Raw genomic sequence first — 21325 nt, 5'->3', positions numbered from 1 at the left:
AGAAAAAAGATTTTGATTTAATTTAACAATGAAATTGAAGCTTCTTTTTCTGAAAGAGAAAGACACGTTGAATCGAAATTACATTAATGAAAGATGATAAACTAAAATTGTAGATTATGTCAATGAAAAATTAATCTGATATTTATAATATAAAAAATTTGTTGATAGTAGAAATTGCGTGGAGACACATGTAGATACGTTGGTTACGTTGCACAATATATGTTATATATCATGCATGTCATGAAGTATTGAAACTCTTACTTCAATAAATAACAGATAAAACTTTTATATTGTTCATATTTTATTATGTAACAGATAGGAATGCAATGGTAAAATAATGTAACAGTTTATAACATATATGTGTGTAATTATAATAATAGTTAAATACACGACATGGATATAATTGTATAGTTATTTTTCCTACTTCAGATCAAATTATAACTTACACATTTTATATTCTTGTGAATTCTGCAAGTGTCGTCTAATGAAAGTTTTTTTAAATAATTTCAAATAATATTTTAAACAATATTTAATTGTATGATGAAGAAATATAATTAAATGTAAACTTGATTATTACTGCGTATTGTAGAAATAATATTTTAAATAAATTTTGAAACGTTTTTACTTTTGAAGATATAGTTATTTCTATTGCATAAACAAGAACAAGACTTCATTTAAAAATATTAATTTATCATAATTTCATAGATTTTAGAGAAACTTTATTTGTATTTGCGACGACTTTTATATTTCCTATATTTATGGAAAGCAAGAAATTCACTGATAATATATGCAATAAGTAAAATTTGTATTATACAACAATATACTTTAATCTTCTGTAGTGGATTGTGCCGCATCCAAAATAATTTCAAATGAAAATGGTTGGAAACCATATCCAAGTCCAGCATAAAATTTGCTTTGAAATTCGACCCTGTCAAAAAACAATAAACTTAGAAAACTATACAGTCTATTGAAAAAGATAGTTTGCATTCTACATTATTTACAGATATAAAATATTATACAAGAGAGTCCTTGAATGTAACAATTGTTTCAACGTACCAATGAAGTCGGAGTGTATGTAAGAAAGCGGATAAACCTTCCATAAGGACTAGAATACCAACAGTTAGAGTGGCCCAGAATGCAAACACAGCCCACAGAATAATACCTCCCGCCCAACCTTCTTGAGTTAACCCACTTCTCATTACCATGTTCCACAATACTTCCGATAATTCTACATACAATCATTAACAATAGATGTTTAATAAAACGTAATATGTGTTATAAATTGTAAAACATACATGTCTATAATTTTAAACTTACGTGCATGAGCAAGAGATAAAGCCCATAAACGAAGATAAGACGCAGTGTGAGAAACACTACCAAGAACATACTCAATAGTATGAATGCCTTGATGAATAAATACTTCACTCATATCCTCCTCTTCTTCTTTGTGACCTCCTTGAGGAATTCCACTTGCTGGTTGTATAGCATCAACACCACCTTCTACATCTCCATTTTCTGTACCATGGTTGTTTAACTAATGATATGTAAAAAAGAAAGATAAAAAATTTAGACGTTTATTCATAAGAATTAGAAAAAAAGAATTTAAAACATTTAATAATGAATTCGAAATTTAACCTGATAATGTTGCTTCTTTCTATTGTACATCATTGAAACAGGTTTTCCAAATAACATCCATGGAATGCAAAGGACGGCTATGACAACAAGAAGCGATTGGAATCCATTTTGTCCAGCATACATCCAGGGACTACATACTTTTTCGACTACTGGCTCTTTCGACTCAGTTTCAGATTTGAATAATACCATATTAATAAATGTAATTAATACTGATGGTGCGCAGAAAGGTCCATGGGCTGGGTCTGTGCCTAAAAATAATAATAAGTATCATAGTATAGCATATTATAATACATTTTTAAAATAAATATATTATATACTTACCATCGCTATCAGGGCCATATTTAATCCATTTAATGAACATAAGTAGAACCAAATACAGGAAAAGAAACACAAGGAAAATAATTTGAGGAATAAATTCATAAATTATGTTCGGTCTCCTTCTGAAATACATATGATTCCATAGTCCAATTATTACACCAAATAACATGTGTATGACCCCAAAAATGATAGATATTTTCATTTTATACGAGTTCAAGAAAATGATTTTGTTCTCAGCTAATTGCCACACAGGATCCATTCCTAGTGGATATGGAATCTGTAGATACATGTCTTTATCACTAGGATCTAATTGCAAGTCTTTGTTCGTGTTTATCGTTGAGAAATTGTAACTGATTCTCCAATATGATCCAAAGACGTTCAACGATTTGGAAAATATATCGTTGTATATAAGTCCGGTATACATTGAAAATAAGCCCATCAGAAAAATAATATACCGACCACCAAAGAAGATATTCCAAATTTCATTGTCAGATTTCTTTGCAGCCAATGGTTTTTCTTTTAATACCATCCACCCACCAAAGAGGAACATAAGTAAGCCGTGGCCAGTATCACCAAACATAACAGCAAATAAGAATGGGAACGTTATGATAGTATAAGGAGATGGATTCATTTCTCTGTAAGAAGCAACGCCGTATGCATCTATCAGAGCTTGAAAACCTTTGGTGAACTTATTGGTACGATTGTACGTAGGCGGATCTTCAAACGTTGCCATACGATTCAAAATCGGTGGCACAGAGCTTCCACTGCGTTCCTAAAATATGAAATGTTCGTTACTATGAAATGTTCAATTAAACGTGACCAGATAGTGATATTCAACAGATGTAGAAATAATTACAGTTCCACGACGCAATGCCAGTTGAATTGTTTCAATGTCTAATACGGGAACCCAACATTCAGCGATTAAACACTTTTGCGTAACATCCAAATTAAATAGATTTAAGGTATGATAAATTGCCTTGATTTTGCGAACTTTCACAAACCAATTCTTGATATTCTTTGCAGCGGCTACTAGAACACGATGTCGATGATCCTGCGTTTGTCCAAGGACCTGTGCCAGATTACGGTAAATAAATTGAATTACGTTTTATCCTAAAACAAAGAAAGAAGGAAGTTTTTCTCGTAAAAGGAGAGAGCAACTGACTGTGTTTAAATCTTCAATTCGAGTCATAACTCCCATAGCCATCTCGCGACGATCAGCTGGTGCTTCGGGGCAAGGGTACAAAGTGGCTCTAAATCCCTCGCAGATCTTTTTAACTCGAGTTTTCAATTGATCACCTTGGAAGAATATGATGAACACAGACTTAAAGACTTGATCCCCCTAAAAAAAAAAAACTAATTATATATTTTTTATCACACATTTTCTCGCACGTTCAAAGAAATGGAGAGAGAGAGAGATGATCGATTTCGTAAGAGCTTGTTGAAAATTACCGTTGAAGGATCTTCCAGAGGAGATTCGATCTCTGCTTGACGAAGAAATACATTACCACGGCATGCTCGCCAAAGCATACGTTCAAAGGCTGGAATACGTTCTCGTAGAATAACTCCTGCGACGAAACTATTTAAGGAATAATTTTAGTAAGACAGATGTGACCACCGAGGAAATCGCAATTAAATGAAAATAAAGACATGACACCATTAATTATACATATACACGTATGTTTGGGCGTACGTATAAATATTTCACTTAAATCACTTTAGATTCAACGCGGTAATTACAACGTACTATCAACGATCTATGTCGAAAATCGTTCGTATATGTATATATCGTATGCCGCCATACGTTGCGGAAATTATAGGAGTTTTCAAGGTTAATGCTACATTTTATATATACTTTCAACCTGTATCGTTTATATCTTTACGTTTTTATTTTATTTTATTTTTTTTTTTTTTATTAGAGATAGATTCTTCATTCTTTCCTTATATTCACTTAACTTTATTATCGTCGAAGAATGATGATTTTTGCAGCCATGGTTCTTTCCAATTATAAACGTTGCTCGATTGTGATATATATAAATATAAATATTATAACGTTCGTGTACAATAAGATTCAACAAACGCATTGTATATTGTGTTAATGAGAATAAAAATGACGATGATAGCGATAATAATGATGTCATTATGATGGAAGGATAATGATGGGAATAACGATCGTAATAAAAATGACAGCAACAACAATAGTAGCATATGTTCAATGAAAATGTTCTAAACGAGTGATTCGTGATCTTCATGATCTAGTGTTGTGTGTGTTTAAGATTTGAAGATAAAGAAATTTGGTGTGCCCAAATGACAAGTGAAAATCACAAATGATATTTGAAAAAAAAAAGGAAAAAAAAAAAAGAATATATGTGTAGCTGTGATTTTTAACAAGCATAATTTATTCGTATTGAATTAGCTTCAGATTTGCGTATTAAATTTTAATATGATTAGGTGTGTGTGTGTGTGTGTGTGTATATCGTCAACATAAAACAACATGCATCTAATTGAAATTGATAGAATTGTTTAACCAGATTATGGAAGTACATTTACACGAAAAAAAAAAAAAAAAAATTGGATGAAAATTTATCACAGTAAAGAAAGTTACTTCATCTTGAGTAGAAAATAGAGCACAATACAACGTAAAATATCTCGCATGCAAAAGCTATTTTTTTTTTTTTTTAAGTAATGTGTATCGTATGAAAGAAAAAAACAGTGAAGTCTCATGTATCAAGCTCTGTGATGAATTTTCTTTTTTTTTTGAACTCGTAGATAGCATGTAATTTCTCATTCTCGAATTTAAAAAAAAGATTATTCGATCTGTTGAAACAATCGTGAAGGCTAAAAAACACATAACACACGCATGGTACACCTGTAAGTGAATGTTCGATGAAAAGAGAATGAAATTATCATAGAATATAGGTATTGTCAAAAGCTTATAAAATTGTCGCTTAACAAATCTTACAATTCTTTCAGAAACTGGAAGTCTGAGCATAATCATCACTTTTACGCATTATGACCAAATTTAGATACGGGAAGGATTTACTAGTGATGGAGTACGTACCCCAGTTGGACAGGACCAAGGGCAGTCTGGCGGGCGATATTATCATCACTAATCAATGCACGTGTCATGGACTCGGTAGGATTCAAGCCTGCGTGCTCTTGCTGACGACACAACAGACAAGACACAACCACATTAGCACACTAGACATCACTATAATGCTCCAACGCCATATTGTTGTTGCGTAAGTTCCATACGTATTTTACACACGCAGGAATTTGACTGAAGATATCTCTAACGATTCGTATTTCAAGGAGTTTACTGGTTCTAAATTGTCGAAAGTAAAGGTATCTTTTTTTTTTTTTTTTTTAATAAACGGAGTAAAGTAACTGTCGAAGAGTGTAACGACCTCTCAATTTTTTTTTTTTTTTTTTTTGGCTGATCTTATATTAGTGGACACCAGTAAATTGCGAAATACGTAGTGGTTTCTTCTCCGCGTAAGAGTAAGTATGTATTTTCAAGATCGCAAAGATATCTTAAATCGGTCATATTTCTTTTCTTTTCAACTAAATATGGAATTACTATACAGTGTTACATTGTATATTGAAGCTGTTAATGTTCGATTATGCTAAATATCAATTATTAATTTGCCATCAATACAGAATGACCTCGTTAATTCAACGCACTCGTATCAAATCGCGAGACTTGCGATGACAGAGACTTTAAATAAATAGGGGAAAGCAAATATTTCAGACAACAGTGCACGTGAATGGACTAGACAACAGCATAATAGACGATAGACAATAACGTGATACATATCATTTGATAATAAATATTATTTCGTTGTTTGTATGTATCAGTATGTACATTTAGTGCTTCAGAACTAACAATAACTCGAATTAATTAGTATATCACGAGATAATTACGGGATGCAGCCACGATGATCCATGATCTATAATTCATTATTTTTAAAATTTGTATAATATTAAAAAAATAATATTTTAATTAATTAATTATTCAGGGATCAACAAGTTACAATTCCAAGCTGTAATCACTGATTTTGATGAAAGTTTTTGTGATGGTCTTCCAATGAAGATTATACTGCAGGTTTAAGAAGAGATTATAATGTCATAATGAATTGTGAGTATAATTTTTATCGAAAAACCATTCTACATCTAACTTCCATAAAAATCAGTAATTGTTACTTTGGAATGATATTCTGTTAAAAATATTATACGAAATATACGTATAATGTTCTATACGGTTGATTTAGCTTCGCAAAGTTGGTTCAATATTGAATTAACCAGGTCGTAGGACGAATATATGAAAAAAGAGAAAAGAAAAAAGGGAGAAAAAACAACCAAAAAAAAAAAAAAAAAAAAAAAAAAAGAAAAAAGAAAAAAAGAAAAAAAAAGGAGAAAAACGGGAAAAAAGGATGCTTACAAAATCGTGTCAAACGAATTTTCCAATAAATGTAACTGCAGTTCAATTTGCGCCGCGCGTCATACAAAGGGCAGAATTGCTGAGCGACGCGCGAAACGAGAGAGACTCGCCACGCGACCAAATCTCGGGTCTCTGCGTTCGTTCGTCGATCATCGTTTGGTGTTTTGCGATTGGAATTGCGTTTATTCCGACCTTTCTGTACCAGTGGAGGAGCTGGAATGCCTGGCCACCTGGAAGGAGGGCAGCAGCCGTTACCTGGTCGGCCGTTTACATCACGGACACGCGTCCAGTAACGAAGATCGATACCGATGCTTCGTCTACGAGAAGGCCGGCCAGACAGTGCAGAGTAATCTGCACAGAGCTGCCATGGGCATAGGAGCCATGGATCACGATGTCGGTATACAGAGCGGGCCGGTGCCCGAGGGTGCGGCCGAGATATACCGGGTGGCACAGAGCGGCGATGCTACTTGCAACGGGCTGTTCAGCCCTATGGAAGGATCTCGAACCATGACGCTCATGAAAGGTACGTGAAAGGTTCTCTGAATACCATTGATTTTCGAAGACTGTCTCTGAATGAATTTAACTGTAGTTTTCTCCGACATATTTGTCAAATTGTTGCAGATACGATGTTCAATGTTCCTTAATGTTAATACAGATGAAACAGTATGTAACAGCATTCGACTCTCGACTCGCCAGATTTCATACAACTTGACGGCTGCGAATTGAACTCTTCAGCTCGTCGTTGTTGATCATTTCTCGTGTTTATATGCCCTAATAGAAATCCATGGACGTCCAAGAATCTTTTTTTACTTTCGTCGGAACGAAATTTCAAAAATCTCGAGTTCATTTCGACGCGTTCAATCTTCGCTCGCGCTGTGTCTGACAAAGTTCGATCTTCCTTCTGTCACTATGATTTAAGTAGTCATAGTCAATCTTTAAATCTGTACGCAGTAATCTGACATAAAGGAGGGAAGCGCTCGTCGTAGATCACGTGCGTAAATCACACTTTCAGGGAAAAGTATACACACAATTGTCCAGTTTACAATTATCCAAAGTTCAACAATTAGGTTAAACATTAGGTACAGCGCGATACTCGAGAAAGCTCGGGAGAAAAGGAGAAATGAGTCGTGTATTATCAACGGAATCACGGCCTGAAAAATTCAGTGTTCTCGCAGTGTCATTAACGGGAGGTGACAAAATGGCGAGTTCGTAGCGCGAATATTTACACGCTACTCCACTTCTCCCGGTTGCACGGTGCTTCCTTCTTTTCCCCGGCCGTGCGCGAGCCTCCTCCTTTCTTTCTTCTTCTCCCTTTCAACGTTTCGTCGGCGTTTCCACGCGTTCTTCCTCGAGGGAGTTTGCCAGCCCGTATCCTGCCGCGTACAGTTTCACGGCAAACTTCGTTAACGGATTTCGCTCGAGTAGATTTGCAGGATCTCCCGTTTTAAGCGGCGCCCCGCGCCACTTTCTTTGCCGAATCGCTTTAAACACGAGGGAAAGTCGCCCGACACGCGGATAAAACCGTCGTCTTCGGTCGAGAAAGTAGAGAAAGAGAGAGAGAGAGAGTGAGCAGCAGTGGTCGAGGCAAGCGTGATTGTTCGCGTCTAGCTGCGTGGTTGTAAGCACCAGCTCTGGTCGTTAATATCTCGATCCTTCTTGTAGAAACGACGCACGGTGCCGACGAAATAAGAAGAGAACAACGCCGAGAACCAGCCCGGAAAATGGATTAACATTAAATCTTTTCCTCTCTTTCTTCAGCTTGCTTTTCCTCGCGGCCATTCTCTCCCTCTTCTCCCGTTTCTTTCCCCCGGTCTCGACCTGTTTCTCTTCTTATTTCAGCTTCTCTCTCTCTCTCTCTCTCTCTCTCTCTCTCTTTTCTATCCGCGCCGTTGAACCTTTAACTGCACCCACAGGCCGGCTCGAAAGTTTGTTCAATTAGCCTGGACTCTTCCACCGCAGAGTCAATATCCCGGGAAAATTACTCGACTGCGTTTTCATAACTGCTCGGAAACGTGCGGTTTAACCGGCGAAAGGGAACTCGGCCGAGGCCGTGGATCCAGCCCTGAGACAGGGAGAGACGTCTTGAAACGCGCGGGAGAAGAACCCGTGTTCCGTGCTCCCTGTGCCGTGAGACCCTTCTCGAATAGGCAATTACGTCCGCCAGGACCCGGGCTCGTTAATCGAACGAACGTGCTAGGAAATTTCCGGCGGCCAAGCTACGTCCGATAATATTTGGACTGGAGCGTCGACTGGACAAATAAAATCGTCCGATCGCGTTCGACAACCGCGTGCTATTCTCTCTGGTTCTCTATTCTGTTCTAACTTAAATGAAATTAAGAACCACCGTAGATTAAACATTATAAATGTTTATATTTATATTTATATTAAATATTATAAATCGTATATATATAAATATTTATAATATTTAATCTACGGTGGTTCGAATTCCGTCTTAATTCCATTTAAGTAACGATAATATACGATTAAATGGTTTAAAACTAGAGAAATAATTCTCCTCCCACTTGGGTTAATCTACGAAACCGAGAGGTTTCGAAGATCTTCCTGTGTGCAATTAACGATTCCAATCATCGTCAAAAAAATCAGTTGAGAGCGACTGACGTTAGTTATTTAGTTCCGCTTCATTACTGCAAACTTCCACGGAGTACGAGAACGAGAACGTAAATATTAGAAATCAATCGCGACGTCCGGCGAAAGAGATCTCTTTCAACGTTCGTGTTTGAATCGTTTGCAGTACCCGGCCCGATACTAGCGAGTTATGAATTCAACTTTCCGTCAGATTTTTATCGGTATCGTTAAAATGCAGATTGGCAATACGCGGCGGGGTAACGGGAAAAATAACGAGAAGGGTCGATCAGGCACCTGAGAGAGGGAAGGACGTCACGGTGAAAAAGGTACGTGCGAAATCGAAGAGAGAAAGAGAGAGAGAGAGAGAGAAACGAACGCATAGATGAATGAAAAACGAAGGAGAGGAAAAGTGGCGCGTTGTTCGATACAACGAAAAGATAAAGGACAGCAAGTGAAACGAGGGAGATGCCATTCGATTTTTACGATCACGAAATTTGTATCTCGCTCGTCCGCGATCGTGGACTTATCGAGGAACCAGCTGAATTATTTCCATTCTTCTCCAGGCTGTGCAACAATGCTTTTACGTGCCATAAAACTGGCCGAACGTACACTCTGTCAATCTTCCATTCGTGAACGTCACCCCCTCTCCTCCTTTCCTTCATCGCGCTATTTCTTCGCTTTTTCTCCTTTGAGCTTCCTCCGCGGTGTCTCTTTTTCTTTTTTCCTTCGGAAAGTCGTCGTATTTTTCCATCTTTTTTCATATCGTATCTTTCATCCTTCCGTCGTTAGAACCCCGGTTGTTATTCTCCTTTTTTCAACGTTCCTCGTGTCCCGTTCTCCGCTCTTCGTGACGTTCTCTCTTTGTCTCTTCTCACCTCGCTTCGTCCCTGCCACTCGCCTCCTCTGCTCGCTCTTTCCTTTTTTTTTTTTTTTTTTTTATTCTATCTATCAGCCTATAGCCCGCGTTCCTCTTGTTCCTTTTGCCCGATGCTCGTACCTGCTCGCTCTTTGTTATCCATTTTCCTTCGTCAACCCTTTCCCCTCGACCCAACACCATCGAAGTGGCTCCTTCTCACGCCCGGATTTTACACTCCCGAGCTGTAAAGTGGAACACGTTGGAGAACTTCTAAAGAGAAAGAGAAAGAGAGAGAGAGAGAGGAAACGCGAGTAGAAAGAGAACAAGAAGGGGTAGCTCTGGTGGACTTGCGAGATACTCGAACGATTCTGTTTCGATTCTGTTATCGAACACCTACGTCGACGTTTTATCGGCTATCGTTTCGTAACGTCAAGCACTTTATGGGTCAGTGCGGGCTGACTACGAAATTTTCGGACATCTTTCTTTTATCTTCTGTCCCTGATCTTCTTCCTTTCTCTCCTCTCGTTGACCCGTTTCCCGATCTCGATTGAACCCATCAACGATCCTCGTGTCGATCGAGGGACACGAGGTTGCAAATGCCTAGATCGGTACAAGGGAGCGTCCGATTAAAGAATACGGAACGCGTCTCGCCGATTGAATATTATCGCGATAATACCGGTTCTTACGGCTCCCTTGAATTTCATCTGCCGGCGCGAGACGATCAAATAGAATTAAAGCAACGATTCGAAGGTCGAGTCGATTACCCTCGAACGCCGGCGTCCGCCCTCTCGAATACTCCATAGCCCAGCCGGCGACAAACGAACCGTTCGAGCGAAGCCGGATAAAAACGAGAGGTGAACGAACGAACGAACGAACGAACGAACGAGCAAAGGGACAATCAGAAATCACAAAAGTCCGTATTCTAAATACGTTTTAAAAGCAAAGAAGCTGTTCTGTTTAACGCCGTTCGGCGTTCAGTTCGGAAAAGCGGGAGGGGGAACTCGAGCCAGAAAGTCCAATCAGCATTAAATAAATTGGTTTTCCGCGCGCTTTCAGTCTCGCCACCCGGCCAGTGCCGATTTCCCAATTGGTTAACCGGCCATTCCAGCGGCGGATTGACCTGGCACACCCTCGACCTCACCAGATCTTACACGTTCCACCCACGGAACGCTTCCCTGCACGTAACCAGATCGAACAACAGTTCCTCGAGATTCGAAAACGGCCCCCTGGACGGACAATACGTTCCGGGTCAGGAGGACCAAGACGTGAAGATTCTGTGCAACAGCATCAAGCAATCCAGCGCCGCTCAAGCGATGACGATGACCATGCTGGTCGCGCACTTCACCGTTGGCTGGTGAGCATAAACAAAATTTTGTCATCCCCGTGTGCCGAGATTGTTGATTCTTATCGGATAAAAGAAAGTTTCAAAGGGTAAACGCAACGGGGTGATCCATAATAACTTTTCAAATCAAATGGCATTCAATGAAAGTTAATGGAAACGAAACTGTTGCCAATATGGGTAAAAGGAAAGAGTCTAGTAAAAGTATTAAAATTAATTTTCACACAGGCAAATATCAATTTTAAACTTCCCTCTGGTCGCCACTGCAATTTTCTACCAAAAAAAAAAATTCTATTCTTTAAATTCAACTTTGCATAGAAATTCAAATTTGCATAGAAATCCAAAGTTCAGTTTCCGTTGTTTGTGTGCCACGAACGGTTTAAAAGAAGTAGGAAAAGATTTTCGTCCTTTTTGCATTCGAAGAAAAAACAAACTGGGTACTGGGAACGATGAAACGAGGAAAAGTTTCGAGAGCCTCGAAATGCAGGAGCGGTCTGGCGAAAGGGGAAAAAAGAGCAAAGACTCTGTCGATAATACAGTGTTTTGAGAAACGGGTTGAGCCGGACGCTCGCTACAATCGCGGTACCATTGTCAAAGTAAACAGCCCTGTTATTGTTCGCATGGCGGAACGTTTTACCAGTCTTTTACAGGGCAAAGGAACGCGCGGTTTTTATCCGAGCATTCTTTCTGTTTTCAGTCGGAGCGGTTTCATGTGCATGACATTCTACCGAAGGGACGGTCACGTGATAGAAGTGCAAACCGGAAGCGCCGTTTCAAGGCCGGAAGAAGCTTGCAGCACGCCCCATTTTCAACAGCACAACATACCCTTCCTCACCTTAGTCAGTAAGTATAATCGTATATTATTCCTCTGTCCTGTTGATTCGTCTCGAGTTTTTTTGCCTCGCCACGTCCGCCCATTTCTACTTGCAATTAGAGAACGCTGTCGTTGTTTGTGAGCAGTTTATAATCAATCCGATTTTTATCATTTCTGACTTTTCGTAAGGATGGCAAATTCCGTTTCATATATGGAATTGGACCGACCATATCCGCAATTTTCTACTTTTCTACTTTCAATTAGAGAATGTTGCTATTATTTGTGCGAGTAATTTATAGTTTGTAATCAATCCAATTTTTATCGCTGACCTTTCGTGAGAAAATTTCTGAAATTTCCTAATGATGTATTGGTAATATATTAATTGAAAATTTCTTGGTAATATATCGGTAATATACGGAGTTATTGTCTGACCGTATCCACTTTTTTCTACTTACAATTAGAGAACTCTGTTGTCAATTGATTCGAATTTTGACTTTTCACGTGGATAGATGATTTATTATTACTCAAATTATTGTGTGACTATATCTACTTAGAACGCTCATTTGTCATCAATCTACGCTTCATAATTAGTTCCGAATTTTATCACTGATTTCTTACGAGAGTAGCAAATTCATTATTCGTAATATATGGAGTAGAAATGTATACTACTCGTCGAAATGTATACTCTACTAGAATTACAGCAAAACTTCATTTATCTAAATTCTGTTTCTTAGAACGAAAATTTTAATCAACATGCGATTAAATGAATCTCTTGGCGATTGAATCTTCTATTATACATACAACCCAAATAAATAACATTGCAAGATCTTTGCTTCATACAAAAAATGTCCCACCATTAAATTTTACGTGTCTCTTGCGTCCAACAACACTACGTACACGTTAATCTGAAATATTTCGGTTTTAAATATTCTTCTGTCAACCAACTTTTGTCGTTTAGAACCTTCCCGCGTCCAACAAATTTTACAATCGTGAAATTTACAAGGGAATTAACGATAAACCGCAGTTTTTCTTGACACTATTGATCGCTATCAGAATGCCGCCGTGCTGTGGCGTCGCGACGACAATATCGGCCTTCAGGAGAAGTTCGATCGCTCTTGAAAGAGTAGGTTGCCCGGTTACGCTCGATTTGCGTGACCCTTGAATTTTATTAGCTCTGCGAAAGAGGGATAGAATCTGGAAAGGGAGAAATACTAGGCAAGAAGAAAAAAGAATATGATTGCCGGGAACTGCCTCCGACGCCGATAAACCTCGGAGAACTACTCGAGCTAGTACGTGGAAAAGTTTCTGGCAGTGCGCGCGGTCAGAGGATTTAGTGCGGCAGCATTGTTGCCTCGGTTGGAAGAGCAAGCCGATAGTGTGAGAGGCTTGACCGATACCTTTCGTAATTTTCGATCGATTTAGATCGGGAATGTTTCTACGTTTTATTGGCAGAAGGAGGCCGTGTAGCGATGGAATTAACTCGCCGGCTTTCCATCGGCGCTCGGACGAACTCGAATTCAATTCCAGCTTTTGAAAAACCTGCGCGGTGCATTTTGTACTCGCGTAGCCAGATCGTTGTGAAATTCTTAAAAAATGAAATAAAATAAAATTTCTAAAGAGTTCTCACACAATCATTCATTCAAATGTGTCATTAAAAATACTGTGAGATAGTTTATTCAACTCGTCATCTTTAGATAGCTGTATGATTATTGTCTGTCTTCAAGTAAGCAACTGTTCTTGATATCAGTCGCAATACCGTTACCAGATTGTTATCAAATATAATCATTTTAAATAGATTGCGGATGCGTAGATTTTTACGAGCTCAGTTAAGGAAACAGAAACTGTATATTGCAACTTCGTATCTACATTGTAGAAACTATATTTTATTTCATCTGTGCAAATCATCGGTAATATTAAATTTCCATGAAAACCTATCTGTAAAATATAATAGCAATTACTCCATCCCGGCAGTCTCCGCACGATTCGTGTTTCAAAACTTTGCTAAAAGCGAGAAGAAGCTCAGTCGATCGAACGAAACGAAGAAATACGAAAATGGAAACAGAAGGCGGCTTCGACGATCTGTCAAAACTCCAGAAACGACTCCCAAGTTACGTGCAATGTATCGTTAGTCGAAACGACTATCTACCAATCTCTGATTCCTTCGACCGATCGCGATGTACATATATACACAGCCTGCACACACGCGCAAACACGACACGACACGACACAGCAGCCGATTCACGTGTGTGTACGGTTATGTTATGCAACGGGTGGTAAACGAATCTTCCTAGAGAAATTCAATTTTGCAGGGAGCTGGTGAAGCGCGTCGCGAAAATCGTTGAAACCACACAAATATTTTGTTTCATCGTTTCGACGATGGTTCGTGCGGTTTGGTTTGGTGGCTCTGTTTGCCGATCACCTCTTTCTTCGTTTGTTTTTTGTTTCTGCATTTGTTGCCGTGCTCCGAGGTGTATCGTGACCATCACCGGCCGGGGGTTATTCTTTTTTAATCGAACCGTTGCGGTTTCGCCCTTTGATTCTCGCGTCAAAAGCACTTTATCGTTCGATCTTTTTGCATTTGTAAAAACGCGCCAGGATCTTCGTTCGTCTACCCTGTCACGTACCACGTTCCCTGCAACGTGCTCTGCAAACGACTCTCTCGTCTAACGGATGTTTCGTTATTTAAAATTCATACGTAAATTGCGTTACCGTGACGAGCAAACGACGCGAAAAACAGTTTACGCGAATCGTCGGTCGTTCCTCATCGATTCGAGCGGAATCGTATAGAAACGATTATTTAATCGAGGTTTAGAGTTCTCTTCAAAAATGCAATCTCCAATCCGTTACGGTTTCATTAACTTTGAACTTCAACCCTCTCGTTGCCGGCGAAGAAACAAAATTCCGTGGATTGTTTATAATCAATAACGATTACAAACTGACGTAGAATTTTTACAATCAATAATAATTACAAAACTGAAAGCAAATTGAAACATGTTGAAAAAGATAAATGGCCGCTGTATTCCAAAAAGATGAATAAATAATAATTCACGTTAATGTAAAATAACGTTGAATTGCTCGATAGTGAATGGATGAAATCTACGATTGACAAATTTAAATTCTGTATAATGCTACGCATTTGCCAAGCCGACCGATTTCACGTGAAACAATCTAATGTAACACGTCATTTTCTAATATAATTTCGTACTACTCGCTATCTTTCCCTCCCCCCGTTCAATATTCTCGAATTGTCGAAATTTCTCGTTTCCTGTAGATCCATTTACATTCCTTCCTCCCCCGCGAAATGTTCTTGCAAAATTGTCGAAGAATATATCGCACGTAGCCAGTTCACTCGCAACTACTGGCTCTCCGCAAGCCAGGTATTGCCGGTTCACCCGGTGTAGCTGATACGAATGCAAGCCGCGATATACGTGTGGTCGGTCACAACGAAATATCCCAGCCTGGGCGACGATCTACCTTTCCGAACTAGTTTCCCTTATCCTAACACTTCCTTCGTCGCGCAGCCACGTCCTCTCCCTTGTTCGTTCGTAGCGCCTCCGCAACTTGCACATCTTCGAGGAATGCTCGGCTCCCAAGGGTCGGGTTTGTAATCCCGTGAGAGTTATTGGATTCGGTTTGATCCAGTATTCGTTCGATCTCCTCGCGTTCTTCCGTGGCGCCTTTCGATTCCGAAGGCACGCGTCCGATTTTTCTTTCTCTATTCGGAGAGGACGCGACTGGAACTAATTAACCGCGCAAAGTCGCGCGACCGTCTCGCGAACAATGTTACTTAGTAACTCCGAAACGACGTGTTTCCGAAGTTACTTGTTACTGTGTTATAATATAGCGTAGAGAATTATAAAGGGTGTTTCCGAGTCATCCGAGGGGGTGATTCCATATGAAAAAATAAGAATAAATTCGAGAATGATTTAAAGTTTCACTCTCGAGAAAATCGGACTTCAAAATTTACTAATTCTAGACTGGGTGCTTGAATTGAACTAATTCTGGACAGCAAGAAGTGATTGATAAGTACCATACGTTCAAAAATATGTAACAAATGTAGAATAAAATTTCTCCATTTTTAAGAAAATAGACCGGATATGTTTCGTTAGAAGTTGTCTTGGTACACATGCATTTGATAAATTTTCAAACTTGATTCTCTTGGAAACGATGCGTCGTTTTTTCAACTTATTTTAAAATCTAGAATCACGATTTCGAAAATGCCCTGTATATTAGAAGCAATGCTAGCGTTGGTATTTGCGTTAATTTCTCATTTATTAATAGCAGCAACTTGATTTCTCTGATGACCTTTTAATTTCGACTATGTATTCTAAATCTTTTTACAGAGATATTTTTATACAATGACTTCCTACGAGGTAGCTGATGCAGCTGAATATGAATTTCTGCTACACAAAGTGAACTCAATGCATATCACGTCTAAAATTGGCTCGCACAGAATGCACAAAAATTAATTATGCGTGCATGAATAATTAATGGCAAATTTTTTTTATTGTCCACCGTATCAACCAAATTCCCCGTCGCTTGCGCTCGTGTGCAGCCAAAACTACAACTATATTCTACAACACATTTTAAGTAATAAAATTAGTCATTAATAATTCAAGTGACCGATCTATCAATCGAGCAATTTTGACCCAATTTTCTTTTTTCACTTCGTCGAATAAACTCGTCCAATTCGAACGAGAACACCGAAAACCAAAAAACCAAAGAAACGCGTCCTTCTCGCCTCTCAATCTCCCCTCCCCCTCCGCGCTCTCCTCTGCGACACTTCTCCACGAGATAAAACGAATTCGGTGAAATCGATGGAAATTCACAGACTGACGGTTCGAAAGCGGCGGAAGTTCCGGCACAGTTTTACGCGCGGCTGTCGGATTATAAAATTATAATCGCGGCGAAATTGACGGAAAAGTTTGCGGGGCCCAGGGTTCGAATCGATCAAGCGGAATCCAAGTTTCAACTTGTACGAGGGATCAAGAAGTTTTCACCAAGTAATTCGCCGGAGCGCTGGAGTTTCTGTCCGGAGTTTCTCTGGCGGACCGACCAAAAATTCGCTTCCCCTCCCCCATAACCGTTGTCGGTGGATACGTGCAGCGCGCGATAGATCATTCGTTCTTACAGGGAAAATGCTTTCTCCCCCTCCCCGTCACCATAGTGGCCATAAGCTGTACAATATCCGCCGGTGCAATAAAGTGGACCATCCAGCAGCCATCCATCTTTTTTCCGCAGCTCGCAAAGCTTCCTTTCGCTTTTCTCCCTTCTTTGCCTGCTGCGCGTTGCTTTCTTTCTCTCTTTCGTCGGTCCTTCCTCGCGCGAGCAGAAACTGACGGCAACCATCGACACACGAGGAATTACACGCTCGAAGAAAAACAGAAAAAAAAGAAAAAAAAAGAGAGAAAGGTTCCGTAGGTGGTATAAGGTGGCACTGCGCGATTTCGCGCGCGAAGAGGAGCGAAGATTAGTTGCTGGAATTTATCGTCGCGAGTAACGGTGAACGGTACGACGAGTAAGACGATTTAACGCGATCGTCGTCTCGTAGTTTATCGTGCGCTCGCCGGCTTATGGTTTCACGTGCTGTTCATCAGGTTGATTACGCGACGCGAAATTGCGCGGATTACGGGGACGTGATTCCTACGATCTGTGAAGGTAAACCATGGGGGAGAAATTTGGCAAATTTACTCTTTAGCATTGCCGTTGTTGTATACCGTGACTATTGTATCGCTACCTATTGCCGGATGACTCGGTACGTGTTCTTCATCGAAGAAACGATAAACGAAATAATCTGAAGCGTCAGCATGATACTAGAAAAAGGAAAGAAAAAAGAAAAAGAACACTTGAGAAAGCAGATACTAAAGAAGAAATCTCGAGTCGGGCTTCTCTTTTCATTCAGTTAATTACCCTTTCATCGTCTAGCAAAAGATTCACTGCTGCAAATTTCTCGTTAATTCCCAACCAGGTTTGGCGGAAGAAGCAGGCAAAGTCCATCTCTAAACCCGTGGAGAAACTTTATTTCCTAGATCGTCTCTGCATCCACCTGTCACCTAAAAACGTTCATTTCGCGAACCTTCCAAAGTTAGATTGCCAAATAACGAATTCGTCGCTGATAAATGGAAAAGAGCAGCGATGAGCGATTCGAGCAAAACGCAAGTGGCACGAATTCGTAAATGGAGCGATTTACATGTTAACTTGGATGGGGGTAAAGTGTCTCGCGGATAGCTTCATCGAAATAGAAATTGATCTGTCTTTGCAAGTTGAGCGCCTTAACGAGGGCTGTTTATTCTTGGCGTGCGCGCGCGGAACAGATTCGACGTGTAAATAATTAGGGCGATTTGCGAGTCGATTTTATTTCGCTGGGCGAGCCGAGGGGTGATGTTAATGGCCGTTACACAGACGCGCGGCGCAATCACGAAATTCCATTTTGAAGTTAGATTGATAGGGATCCACTAAGCGTAATAAGAGGCGGCAGAGAATTCCTGCGGGATGGCTGGAAGTTGCAAGAGGTCCGAAAGCAAAATCATCAACTGGATGAGTGAAACGATTGTAAGCCCGGCGGCGATGGTGTAAGTGCACTCACGACATCGGATATAACGAGCACGAATCCGGCCAATTCGAAGTTACACGAGGGTAAGAAGCAAAGTCTGGAATTGATCGTGAGTGAGTGGAATAGAACCTGGAGAGAAATGAATCCCGTGGGAAGCGTAATGTTCTTCGAGAGCGAGCCCATTTCGCCCCGTGGCCGCGCTCTCCAATAAAAAGAAAAAAGAAAGAAAGAAAAAAAGAATGCCCCTTAATGAAGAATAAAGCGAAACAATTTGAAGAGGCGGACGAACAATTCGAAGGGCCGCGACTAACGATAAATATACTCGACGTGAAACATAAACGATACGTCGCGTACGCCGGTGAGCTTCTCGAACACAGAATTTAATTTATCAGTTTACAAAGCGTGTAAATTGTCGTAATTTTAATGTTAATATATTAATATGCATACTGTATTATATGATTGTGCTATGTATGTCTATTTATATATAGTACACCAAATAATATAAAGATATGTACCATGTATGTTGTACATTCAACGTTAAGAAAATCTCTGACAAGGATGTTACAAATAATCAGAATATTCGTTGAATTTTTTTTATATGAAGAAAAATGTTTGTGAAAATTGCTGGAAACACTAATTTATCATTCAAAACGCGACAAAGGCAATTGCTATTTCACCTGGATAATTTTCTGACGTGCAAATTATTTAAAGGCGAGCAATTACAAGAATTCTTCAACTCTATGATTCACAGTCATTGTTATAACTCTAGAATGATAAAAGCAGAAAGATACGAATAGTGAAATAAAATAAAATCTCGCGAAAATTATTGAGTAAATAATTGAGATGTTGCGCAGCAGCTAAGTATCAAGTGCTATTAAATTTTCGTCTAACAGAACGATATTTAACATGCGCCAATTAAATAAATAAAGAGCAGACGTTGAATTTTACTCGTTGCACGTAAAATTATATAACGAAAACGACCGGCGCATCGAATAATACCGAGATTGAATGGTTACTTAAGATGTCGGCAAGTGTATAAATGGAGAAGTGACAACGGTAGAAAGGAATGAAGAACATCAAGATCGCAGTGTTCAACGAGCTCGAGTCCCTGAGCAATTAAATTGTCACGGAGTCTGGCATTGTTCTCGCTTTCTTCAATGAAACCGAATGTCCTGGAGTTTATAGAGTGTCGATTCCGTTTCATTGGAAAAACATTTCGACGCACGAGAACGATCGATCGATGCTTACTTTTCAAGTTATAAATAATTTAATTACTCGCTAAAAATGCCGGCAACATCCAACGTGAATGTGAAAGAAACGAACGATTATTAACAAGCATTTATCAGCCACGTCTTGGCAGGCATATTCGCACAAACATACTCGGATCGATGAATGATGAAACGGGATAAACGATATCGTAGACAGATACGATCTGTAAATCAATCTGTGGTCTTCGTACTGCTTTTTACCGACGCCTCGCCTTTCGAAACGATTCGAAAAGATTTTGAGATTTTTATCTTAACGCGAGACTCGTATTTTTCCGTGGGGCGTATAAAAATGCACGGCCGACTGTCACGGGTCCGTGGAAACGTTCGGGTAAAAAAAAAAAAAAAAAAAAAGAAAAAAAGAGAAAAGGAAAAGAGAAGAAAAAAAAACCAAAGTATCATGTACACAGCAATTCTTATTCAATAGATTCATATTTAAAAATAATTTCAGCTACAGTCGTGTCATTTAGAGTTTAATTATAGTTAGAAGGTTTTTTAAAAACCTATTGCACTTTCAATGTAATTTATTTAAGTCTGACGGGATAACGCGTGTATCCTAAATTTATACGGGTCGACTAATTTTTGAACTCTTCTGAGGCAACAGCACGTAGACCATTTCCGGATTATTATCATTCACTTTAAAAATAGAATCTCTCTCTTCAAAATCCATATTTCTCTTTCCCTTGTTTGGTGTTTGTCAAAAAACATCAGCAGAAATCAAAATGAGTCGACTCGTATGTATCTTTTCTGTAGTTTTTAATAGTTTTAGCCGTGGTCTTCAAATTTAACAAATTCAGATATAAAATTCAGAACAGAAATACAATGCAGGCAGATGCAACAACACAAATACAAAGAGCGTTCTTTCTGTTCTTTCGGTCTGATACAGAAAGCTTTTGTTACCTGTTATAGATAAAGATTGTTAAGATCAGAGGTTTCGAGGAACACGTAACCGACAATCATAAGAATCACTATACAGCATGCAAAAAGAAAAAAAAAAAAAAAGAAAAAAAGCATAACGATGCAATACAAGCTTACCACTTACCAGTTTACCCCCACTCCATGTACGCACACATAATGTGCACAATAAGCGAATACACATATACAGTAGTATCGTTCATAACTGTGCAGACACTTTGTAGATTGAGGGATAAGGATGAATGTAAAATGATTTAAATTGCACGTCATACAGGAAAATATGAACTGATTATCAGTGATAATACTTTATTTGAAATCACTGTTTCCTCATGCCTATATAGAACGAAATTTATAGTGATCTGTAATTACGCCCTCGTGCGCTCTCGGTCGAAATAATTTTTTAACAACTGATTGAAATTCATCGTATCGTTTTTCATCCTTAACATTCAACCACAAAGCATTATTAGATATTATTATTGTTACACTGTCCAGCTAATAAAAGCCTTTTGTAATATTTCGAATTCAAGACTTGATTTAAATACTGCTTTAGAATAGTAAATTTCATGTAACTTCTTACAATTTACTTCGAGATTAAAAAAGAAAAAA

The 21325-nt window shown here is 39.0% G+C and overlaps 1 protein-coding gene across 4 annotated transcripts in view; it reads right to left on the bottom strand.

The window, feature by feature from the left end:
• Nucleotides 1–288: 288 nt before the first annotated feature.
• Nucleotides 289–21325, bottom strand: part of LOC122533325 (V-type proton ATPase 116 kDa subunit a1) — a 30417-nt gene continuing 9380 nt past the window's right edge. For 3 of the 4 annotated variants that reach the window (XM_043662935.1, XM_043662937.1, XM_043662938.1), the window contains exons 4-11: nt 3403–3529; nt 3116–3292; nt 2810–3022; nt 1957–2725; nt 1636–1883; nt 1318–1534; nt 1057–1228; nt 289–928 (exon numbers count right to left, since the gene is read on the bottom strand). In XM_043662935.1, coding sequence (XP_043518870.1) covers nt 826–928; nt 1057–1228; nt 1318–1534; nt 1636–1883; nt 1957–2725; nt 2810–3022; nt 3116–3292; nt 3403–3529 — 2026 coding nt within the window. In that variant the 3' untranslated portion in view covers nt 289–825. Of the gene's footprint in view, nt 929–1056; nt 1229–1317; nt 1535–1635; nt 1884–1956; nt 2726–2809; nt 3023–3115; nt 3293–3402; nt 3530–5011; nt 5113–21325 lie in introns of all 4 variants that reach the window. The other variant, XM_043662936.1, reaches the window with a different exon arrangement.

Source organism: Frieseomelitta varia, unplaced genomic scaffold (assembly GCF_011392965.1).
Source record: "Frieseomelitta varia isolate USP_RPSP 00005682 unplaced genomic scaffold, Fvar_1.2 scaffold_52, whole genome shotgun sequence".
NCBI classification, from domain to species: Eukaryota; Metazoa; Arthropoda; class Insecta; order Hymenoptera; family Apidae; genus Frieseomelitta; species Frieseomelitta varia.
This window is presented reverse-complemented; position numbering and strand designations above follow the sequence as displayed.